This window comes from Acanthaster planci, linkage group LG01 (assembly GCF_054643075.1).
Source record: "Acanthaster planci isolate LZ-2023a linkage group LG01, COTS_SCS, whole genome shotgun sequence".
NCBI classification, from domain to species: domain Eukaryota; kingdom Metazoa; phylum Echinodermata; class Asteroidea; order Valvatida; family Acanthasteridae; genus Acanthaster; species Acanthaster planci.
In genome coordinates, this window is record NC_141777.1 from 910,919 (window position 1) to 921,802 (window position 10,884).

Here is a 10,884-nt window from a genome sequence, read left to right on the forward strand (position 1 = left end):
TAAGTTTCTTCCACGAGCGCCTTCAGTTCTTACCCTTTTATGATTCACCACTGTTTTGCAGTGTTCATAATTTATGAAAATACTTGTGACTGGTTCCAAAACAGAAAAACAAATCCAAAGGACAAATAATGGTGGACAAGAACTAACGACAGCCGAGAACATTGATATTGGATGTTCTGCTGATAGGAAAATGTATTTGATGAACTGAATGGACAGGGGAAATATGGAAAAATAAGAGAAGAAGTAAGTGACTAATTTGCAAGCGAAAAAAATAAGGGTAGTCTCGAATCATGAGGAAACGAAACTGACCCTGTTTCCCGCGGTGTTCGGAAAATTGAACAGTAAACTGATGTGTAGTAATCTGATGCCAGAATTTCACATATTTCATTCTCCCTTTCCCAGAACCCAAGCTCTTGATGATCAGACGTTTTTGGAAATCCTTCCACCCAGGCTTCGGGCAGAAATTGCAATCCATGTCCATTTAGAAACACTGAAAAAGGTGAGAAGATTCCTTACAGCTCAGGCTATTATCAGTGAATATAACTTTGAAGTTTAGGTCCCCACAGCTAAAGGTATTGTGGTACTCTCCACAACATCAGTGCTGTCAACATATCTTCAGAATAGTTTGTTTGGACAAGAATACCATAAACGGAGCATCAACTGTACATTTTTTTGGTCACAGGTGAAAATTTTCGAGGATTGTGAGCAAGGTCTACTGTGCGAGTTGGTCCTCAAGCTGCGATCGCAGATATTCTCGCCGGGGGACTACATCTGTAGACGCGGCGAGATTGGGAGGGAGATGTACATCATCAATCACGGCAAAGTACAGGTAAAGAAGGAGCTCTCCGTTCTCGCCGTTTGCTTGGTCATAGTATTAAACAATCGTTTCTGCCAGAGTAACCACGAAAGTTTAGCTCAGGGCTCACATCGATAGCTGTTTCGTTTCAACTGGAGAAAAATCCTTCTCGGGATGATCAGTCACATGTTTGGAAACTAGTGACCAGCCAAAGGGGTTGGTACATGCAGTGACCTCGCTTTATTTGTTTCCCTTGATGGGGTGAGGAGTAAAATTAGGTTCCAGCATACTCCGATCCAATATTTTATTCTCCTGTGTAAACGTCTTTTTTCTCTTTTCTGCTCATTTTGAAATGTCGCATGTCATTTTCCCATTTCTCTTGTAAAAGGTTAATTCAGGGATTCAGCATTCCCTAGAAAGCATAAGGATCGTACGCCTCCTTTCCACATGTACGTTTTTTTGGTCCGTTCCGGATCCGCATTTGTTTAACGCGTTTCATTCCTGCAGTTTCTTTGTAACTTTCGGTACGCGTACGAGTCAAGGCATCTCATTAAATAATGGTGTTTGCTGTATTTCCAAGACCCTGATCTCGTATCTCTCACTATCGTCTGAAGCCATCACAGTTTTTGTCACTTTTAGTTACATCAGTGGACCAACGGTATTGATTGGATTCGAGAACTGTTTTGTGGAGAAAGTTTTGCAAAGAAGAAAATGAACCTTTTCCTCGTCCGGTGTGATTAGTTACATTGACTCTCTTTCAGTTCCAGTCAGACGTGGAAATTGCTTCTTTACGGGCTCTGACCATTTTCATCAACAAGTGAAATCGAATCCTGACTTAGTTTTGGAACATTTAATATCCAATTGTTCTCATAAATGCCCTGTTGCGGTACCAGCATCAACCCAACATCATGACTGTGCATAATTCATTAATTTTTTGGTCGTCGAATTGGCGACAGGGTCATCAGATTTCAAAAACAACCCCAGAGCAGCCGGTCCGAACCACGCACAGCTATCAACCCATGGGCACGCAGGCGTCTAGGGTTGTAAATTGATGTTTTCCGCCCAGTATTGTGCCTTTTATTCCCACTAGACTTGACGTCGAGTCCCAGCGCTGCTTTCTGAAATGTTCTGCAACCGGAACTTCGCGAGTGTATTAAATAGCTTTACGCAGCTTGCGGGTACGCCAACTACAGCCGACCCTTCTGCGACTAATACATGAGAGTCGCCGATGAGGGCGGTGCACGGAGCCGTTCGTCAAGACAAGACACAGTTCAGACTTGATCGCAAGTCTACATGCCTGATGAATCTGATCACGTGCCCGGTTTTGGCGTCAGCCGGATTCAACACGGTCTACGGGACACACTGAACTAATTCGCCACCAGTCACGTAGCATACCAATCTGCTTCATTGAAGCAATCCATTAAAATATATATTTAACTTTTTGTCTTTCTTGTAACATTCTGTATCATTTTCCCATCTTCCGGTCGTTTAACTTTTCCCCTCCTTTACTTTTTTGACTTTTTTTCAGGTAGTTGTGCAAGATGCCGAAACTCAACAAAGCATGGTGGTCGCCACGCTGTCGGAGGGTAATTACTTTGGGGAGATCAGCTTACTCAAGCTTGACGAAGGGCAGAATCGGCGCACGGCCGACGTAGTGTCTCTGGGCTACTCGGAGTTGCTCTGCCTCTCTAAGAAAGACTTGATGCAGGCAAGCAAAGAGGGGCAGCAAATATGGGGAATTGAAGGGGATGCCTCGTTTTTTATAGCGGACAAAGTGAAGTGAAATTTGGAATTACGAGGGTTTCTATTCTGAAGATAATTTGCTTCAAAATATCGAAATCTTTTAGCATTGATGTGAACACGATATTGTGAGGTTTTCTATTAACTTTTCGCTACAAATTACGAGTGGGACTTTAACAATTGAAAAACAAATAAATTACACAGTAATTTCTCAAGTCAGATGAAAGTTAACGTCTTTCCCCGCGTATTGCTTTGGCTAGTCCTAAGAAAAAAGGACAGGTTTTAAAGAAACAAAAAAATCGGATGTTAGAAAACGGCTTGACAGTTTGCACAAGTCATCGATCGGGAAACAGTTGATTATATTTAGAACGAAGTGGAATAGCTGTTTTTCATCCATATCCGTTTTTCCTTTGTTAACGTTCGACCCATTGTTTTGCAATCAATACAAATGAATGTACATACATTTTCTTTAAAAAGTCAAAATAAAAGCCCAGTACAATTTTGTTGGTGTATTTTAATGTAATGGGCCCTCCTCTTCAAACTGTGTTAAATGTTGAATTGAAAGTTTGGGCATTTTGATGACACGACGATTGTGAAGCGAGATTGAGGTTACATGACATCTTGATTGTCTTTTGTGTCATTAACATAAATGTCGTCAGCCGCACAGCAAAAACAATCAATCCAAAAGACATCACAACTGTGTCCATTTCACCAGGCCTTGGTCGAGTACCCAGATGCCAAGAAAGTTCTGGAGAAACATGGTAGGGATAGGATGGAGAAAAACAGAGAAGCTGCCAGGTGAGAACGGATAAGGATTGGGTCAGGTGACAAGAATAACTGTTGTTTTGCTTGCAGTTGGAAGAAGGTATAGTCGTTCATTTTGTGAACAATAAAGATTTTCGCTCCGAATTTTCGCAAATGTATAAGCCAACCAAGGAATTTTGTTTCTTGGTTATCATCCCTTATCATGGAGTTTCCTGTCATGAGTTAAACTCATTTCAGATCTCAGTAGTCCAGCTTCATTACGAAGACATGTAATTATTGTACGATCAAGTTGGTTCAAATCGGTGCTGGGGCGCGTTCTCCGTTTAAGTCTCGGGGCATCGAGGCAGCAGCTAAAAAGTATATTCTCGCTAGTCAAAAATCGAGGAATGAGTCTGGACCCAATTTAGGCCCTGACTCCAGGCCTGAACGGTCTCATCGGTCTGTTGAACTTACACGTGGTGTCATGTGAAATCGGGACTGTCCTGAAAAAAGCATGTCTCTCTTTCCATCATGGACCCCCAACCCCAGTGCCCATATTGGATGTCACCAAGTCATGCGCATTGCCGTCGAAGGGTGTGTCATTAATGGAGTCCAAAGATCACACCACACCGGACTCATCGAATCCAGAAATCAGTTCAAGCCCATAAACGTCAAACTGTACCCTAAAGTCATCTGGTTTATAGCCGTGACCGAAACGGGCTTGAGTTAAGGTTACTCCATTGTTAGTACCGGTATGCAATCATTCAACAGTGCTACAGCAAAGATCTGGACCTGCGTGTAGACACAGGTTAGGTCAAGTTAAGAATCACACCTTAAAAAAAACAACAAAAACAAAACATAGGTTAAGTTTTCGTCAGACGGACGGAACAGTGTACTAAACCAAAACATTAATCGAAATATTACAGACGAATAGAAGAGACCCAGGAATTGTGTGTAGTTTGTTCATCCATGCTACATGTCTATGGACTCGCTTTTCTTGCATATTACTTGGAGCTCTTTAAACTTCAAGAAAAAAAATGGATTAACAAAAGTTAACTTTCAAAACGCTATGGATAAAGTTAACTTGCTTTAATGTCGCCTTTTGCTACCGTAGATGTGGCAGCTTGTCATCACAATGTAGTCACGTTTCTCTATTTTGTCCTCTAGAATGCAACGTCGCAAGTCCGAAGCTACCTTACAGGTCCCGGGCCAAGACCAGCTTCAGAAATCACCAGACGACAAGGCCGGCGGCAACAACAGCGAGCCAGCCGAGGGAAACGGCCGGCCCGAGACGGGCGGACCGGCAGGGGAGATCGGTCTACGGGCACAGATTGAGCTGATATCCAAGCTCGCCATGAAAGGTACAGGCACCACCCGGCTCCCGTTTGGTTCGAAAGTTCACTGGACCTTGCCCGATATGTTCCCGTGCTGCATGCGCACAAGCAAGCATGCCGTGCTGATAACTGATGAGCTGCTTACTACTTTACTAGTGATTCGTTCCATACGACATCGGGCCTCTTGGTAATCACATCACAGTAAATAAAATCAGCTGTTTTGAACAAAACTGTGTGTATTGAGCGAAGCAAGGCCGACCAGACGTACGTTAAACAGAGACTAGCTGCCCTTGCCCGGCTTACTGGGGGTTGGATGATGGCCGGCACGTTTTTCTCTCTCTTTAATCCGCGCCGACGCTGCTGAGAACGAAGCCTTTCTTGATAATTTATTCAGTTCGTGAAAAATCAAGACAAGTAATAACCAGGTCCTTATATCAGACATTATAGAAACATGTTGTGCAGCTTTTACCGTCTATGAATGTAGCGATCGGCTTTTTTTATTTAAAGGTTTTTAAATACGTTTAGAGATCCTTTTAAAGTGTAGAATAGTTTTATTGGACTGATGCAAATTATTGATCCAAAGAAAGTGTTGATCAAAATGTAGTTCAGGAAAACTTAGCAATGGCAAATCAATTGAAATCAGTATAACTGGCAAGGGCCAACACGACGTTTTTTCTGCGTTGTCAAGGTTGAGATGTCAAATTTACCGTTATGACCTCTGTCAAATTAGTTTATTTCATCTTGGAAGCAATATGTTTTATTCCATTTGTAATTGAAACAATTAGAATCTGTTCTGTTTATTGTTATCGGTCCCTTTTATTGTCCCACTGTGTACTTTTGTACGTGCTCAAGTCTCAGCGAGGAAAGAAACGGAATTTCCAGTTATCTTAAATTTGGCGACAAAATATCCTCGGGAGACTGCCGTTTGAAATTCCTTCCACCTCTAAGCTCCTTGAAACAAACCAATGAGCATATTATACAAAGACACATTGCGTTTATTAACACCCCTGGCTTCAGGCAGCCAGGGCATAGATCTTTTTTGGGGGGGGGCAATTTCGTGCAAATTTACTGTCCTTATTTGCAAAGCATGCTCAGTTCAAATAACGAATAGGACTGTGAATTTCTGCAGGGTCCACTTTTCAGCTGACGGCCGGATCGGTCCGGCGGACCCATTGCGATGCTAGTGGCGGCGATAGGCGTTAGTAAGAAGCCAATTCGTTCTGAATTCTTGCCTGTAATTATTTGTTTACAGGAAAAGAAATGAGCGAACTGAGACACATAATCAACGAACTCAGGAATTTTGATAGCATGGTAAGTGCCAACAAGATGTCATGTTTGATTTCATGTTGTTTCTGTTTATAGTTGACCTTAAAGTAACCCTGATTGACTTTGGATACTAATTTATCTACGCATAGTCAGTTTGGAGTTTGCCGGTACAGAAAATGACCCATCCACGAAATTGACGTCGCACGTTTCCCTGTACACTACAGTTTAATCCACTTATGTTGTCATACCTTTGCCGAACATTGCTTCGTAGATTTGTTTTTTCTTTAAGTGATATCATTAATTATTTTTTTTCATTTGTTCTTTCTCTCTTTGCCTAAAGTCAACTAAAGCGAAAATACACGAGCTTTCGCACAAGGTAAGTCAAAAACTGTTTGAATGGCACGGGAATTTCCCAGAGAGTCACTGCTCGCGAAAACATTATGCGCCGTGCTTTCAACACAACGTAGCCAGACTTTACAACTAGCCGAAGTCGCGGGTTTGTATCGTGACCATAATTCATGCCTTGTTATGATTCATCCGTCTGGCGTGCGCCTGACATGTTGCAATGAATTGGCCATTACTAGACACGGGGTTCTGCTAATAGAGAAGGCCCTAATCCACTGCCGGGACCGTTAGGAGTAATGATCGGGGCATTGACAGATCAGCCGCGCGGGTTGTTTATGATTTTTTCCCCCCTTCTCGCACGATGGGCCCGCAAAGCAGCGCAGAGTAAGCCAGGAAAGAGGGGCACGTTTAGCACTCTGCCCCCGGAGCGAGATTATAGGGAAAGACGGTAACGGGTCAGAGGGGATCTGTCGGGACCCGCCGAACGAAATGCACTGATTGAAAGCTGAAGATGATGGCTTTGCAATAATCACCCGATTGCCAAGCAGTGACAATCCCCAACTGATGTTTACATTATTTTACTTTCTCTCACTTGCTTCGCGCGGTCTTCTCCTTGATTACTTCTCCCTGACCCCCCCCTACCAGCGGTCGCCGCGCGTTCAGTGCCAACAACTCCAAGATGACTCTCCCGAGGAAATATGCGTCAACGTCCTATTTTCGTAATAGCTGGGTAATCGGGTCCGTAATCGGAGATGTAGCGGCTCTAGAGTTTGCCGTCTTTAATGGATGATTGCCCATCTTTTCCACTTGGATTTCGAGACTCCGTGACGCATCTGCAATTTCGTTATTGTTTTCCTAGATCCCCCATGTCCGCCGAGATGCCGCGCAGGTTGAGGGATAAAATGCGAGGGGGTCAGACCGCGAATTGATGACCGGGGAAGGGGATAAAGCGACCAAGGCAGACGGTAGGCTGTGGACTGATTACCGCTTCTCCACTCAAGCTAATTATTTTTTTCTTCTGTCCGGATCTTTTTTATGTTTCCAGTGTGATGAACTCTGGAAAAAATTACGGCAGAAGGACCTAGATTTGAAGAGAGCCCTGAGACGAATCTCGGAGCTGGAGAGTCGCGTGACGACAGGAATTAATGGGGTCGGGCGCGCCCCCAGACGGTTTGGTCAAGCCCTGGTCAAGCGGTCCAAATCGCTTCACCTGAGCACATACGATTACAGTAGCGTAGATGATCACGAGTCGTCACTGTGGGCCAGCAGCCTGGACAGTGCCGACGGCTCGGCCAATGGGTACACGCCAACGAACGGCATGTCCAACGGTCATGGACCCCGCGGAAACTTGGCGGACAAGCACAGGACTCCGTCCACTACAGACAGGTCCCCAGAGCACAGCCCGAGGCGAGACAAGTACATGAAGGAGATGATCGTTCCGGGCATTCAGGTCAACGGCATGGTCAAGCAAGAGCCAGTGACCATGAAGTGGGAGGTGTTCGCTGACGAGGAGCAATCGGACCAGGCCAACGACTCAGAGATCGAGAAGACGATGTCCCAGTTGCAGCCGGCGATAGCTAGTCTGACCCTCCCCTCTTCTGGACGAGGGTCCGGGGCCATATCCGATGTATCCTGCTACAGTGATGCCAGTTTAGACAGTGACTTATGATAAAATATGCCACCGAATGAGGATGTATGATAAGCTTCCCTCATCTCACTGGCTTAGCCCCACCCCAAGAGAAGTGGAGTTTCTTCAGTCTTATACCTACCCTGTAAGATGCGAATAAAGTGTTAATTTTAATTTTTATCGCTGTTCTGTGTTTTGCTAACCAAGGTACAGAAGATTCCTAAAGACAGAATACAAACTGTTGCAGCCGTAAAGACAGTGTAAAGAGCAGCTATTCTCTCTATAAGTTATTGCTAAAGTGAATATGTTATCCGTTACTCTTTCCATCGACAGTGGCCATCACCTAGTCTTAGTTGTGCACACCTTCACTTGTCCATTCCGCGGTTCATAAAAGTCATCATAATAACCTCCCACAGTTGGACTGTAGTGTATATTCAGCGAGGAGATTTGATGGAAATCAGATGCTGAAGATCATGGTAATATTCAGATCTATGTAGACTTCGCAACTTGCTGTGTTGTTCATTCTCTCTCAGTCCTGGTTTGTAATACTTCACTGTTTCAGAAAATTCAGTTCTCTGAACTTTTAGGTTACTGTTAATTTGAACTGAACTGTTTTCGTCAGAGATTGAGTTTTAGTTTCAATGTTTCCTTTTTTTTGGACAGCTTGATCTATGTTGACCTTTGTCTGAGTACTTTGCGTCTCTCTTGTCTTGATTTGTTCCACTTGTTGTCATTGTTGAGGTTTATAAAAATATGCAACAGTAATGCTATCAAATTTGTTATTCGAATTGAACATGGACGGCATAATCATACAGCGAATAAGGATCACGGACTCTTCTTGCGGTGTGATGATGTTGGAATATCATATAAAACTGTGTCTGTTTTGCAGAAGACTGTACAAGGTGACACATTGCTTTCTGATTTGTTTGTTTTTTGGTCTTTACAAACATATTTCTGCCTTAAACTTAAACTTGGTGGGTGAAAGGTTATGTGGACGGTATGCTGAGAATTTAAAGTTGGTGGCAAAATTTAATAGGCGTCGCCCTCTGTTGGCCTGATGAGATGGTGCCGAATTTTCTTCAAGTTGGATAAAATGCTTTTGATCAATAACACGGATGGATACGTCAGCATGCGCATGACAAGTTCGAAATGTATACGTACAGTTGTATTGATAAGCCTTTTGCGGGTTAAAATTGAATAAAATCTGGTTCACTGAGTCCCTTAAATTCGCGTGAACATAACAATTTGATTTCTCCATAATAAAGATGTTGTTGCTATACCTCGTTTCTGGGCAAGCTTTTGCTCGGTTACGTAATCACGCCTTGCACCGATACACTGTATTCAATGATGAGAGAGGCACAAAGGAACCAGTCCATTCCAGAAATGGTGGTCAGTTTGCAAAAGCTCGCCCCGAATCACGAGGTATAGCAACATTGTCTTTCTTCGAGGAATTGAAACTGTTACGTTTATGTGCGTTCATACTGTAACTCATTGTACCAGAGTTTATTCACATTTAAACAAAAGGTTTTGAGGCAATTCGCTGTCTACAATGCTTCGCACTATACGTGATTCCTTCACCAAATTTTATAAAAGACATCGGCCCTTAGCAGCGGTCTATCATACTGGCGTATGCGAGCTGATACCAGACAAAGACTGGGAATATCCGAGAAGATCCAATCGTTGAGCAATGCATCTGGAATTCAAGAATCATGTCTCCATTTTTATATCCTTGTAAACGATGCTCAACCAAATTTGCATCTTCCGGGGGCGTAAATTTGTACCGGAAATTTGGAGGGGCGATGGAGGATGAGGAAAGGTAGAAGGATCACAACTTTGAGCGATTACCGATTTTGTTACCATGAATATTTCTGAGCACCTGAAGTCGTTTTTTTTTTCCTTTTCTTTATTTGAAACCAGACCAAATATCGCCTATACCATCAGTAATCACGTGGCTTACGGCAAGAAGGCTAGCGTTTCGATTCACCTAACTTCTGAATCGGAACAGTACAGGCAACTTTCCACCATAGGTTGACAACCGTAATGCAAATATTTTATGTTGAAAATGGACAGGTCTTTACAGCCCTTACACAGAATCCAAAGAAGACTTCAAATTCCTAATAATTACGCCTTTTTACCTACAGGGGCCCTCTGATATAAGGCAATACGTTGTTGATTTAATGAAGGCTGAAAAAACCGATCGTGTCTCCTCTGTTGTTTGGTTTCAAATCATCATCCCAAAACACTTTGAAGAAAGCTTGAGGGGGGAACACAACACGATGGATTCACGATGGGATTAATGGAGGGGGATTTGGGACTACGGCTAAACCAATTTGGCCCAGTCTTTGTCCTGCTATTAGGCGTATACACCGGATTCCCATTCAAGTCATTAGTGTGACTTTGTTGTGGGACAGGCTCTCAGTCTCCACTTAGCCCCTGCAGTGGAATGATTGCCAGCTACACAAGGCGATTTGTGGCCCCAGCCTGCCTTTTGTGGATGTCGTGGCCACCATCGAAACAGCGTCATCTGGCAACAGCGACCCTCTGACCATGCTCTGACGTGTTGATGCCAGCTAAACTCGAGAAACAATATGTACACCGCGTACCGTCCTGTAGTTAGTTCAAGCAATAGATCGACAGGGTTAACAGGCGAAACCAATCCCAAACACTGCCAGCAACTTTGGATCGTGTTTGGTCGTGTGGAACGCGTATGAGGCGCATGCGCACACTTGTCCAGCTGTTCAAAATGTTCACTTAAATGATTACTTTCATAACGCCAATTCTCGAATACCATGCACCCTTTCATCCATCAGCAATAGACTTGAAGCGGCTATTGTTCCTGGGGGATAAAACATTTCTTTAATTATGCAGATATTTGACGTTGGCTTACAAGATGCCGAGAGCAATAAATTTTGTACCCGATGCGGGTAGGTACATGAATATTACGAGAACAAAGAAATGGATGCGATATTTCGAGACTCTTTAGACACACATGAACGCACGAAATGATCGATCCGGCAGTTTCTTATTCAGTA

The 10,884-nt window shown here is 43.5% G+C and overlaps 1 protein-coding gene across 3 annotated transcripts in view; it reads left to right on the forward strand.

Moving 5' to 3' along the window:
• The window catches only part of LOC110977671 (cyclic nucleotide-gated channel rod photoreceptor subunit alpha-like), a 31,941-nt gene extending 23,183 nt beyond the window's left edge, over positions 1-8,758 (forward strand). For all 3 annotated transcript variants that reach the window (XM_087144547.1, XM_022231971.2, XM_022231972.2), the window contains exons 15-22: positions 403-499; positions 683-829; positions 2,325-2,504; positions 3,252-3,334; positions 4,448-4,641; positions 5,867-5,925; positions 6,221-6,256; positions 7,271-8,758. In XM_087144547.1, the coding sequence (XP_087000673.1) occupies positions 403-499; positions 683-829; positions 2,325-2,504; positions 3,252-3,334; positions 4,448-4,641; positions 5,867-5,925; positions 6,221-6,256; positions 7,271-7,894 (1,420 nt within the window). In that variant the 3' untranslated portion in view covers positions 7,895-8,758. The remainder of the gene's footprint in view (positions 1-402; positions 500-682; positions 830-2,324; positions 2,505-3,251; positions 3,335-4,447; positions 4,642-5,866; positions 5,926-6,220; positions 6,257-7,270) is intronic.
• Positions 8,759-10,884: the final 2,126 nt, after the last annotated feature.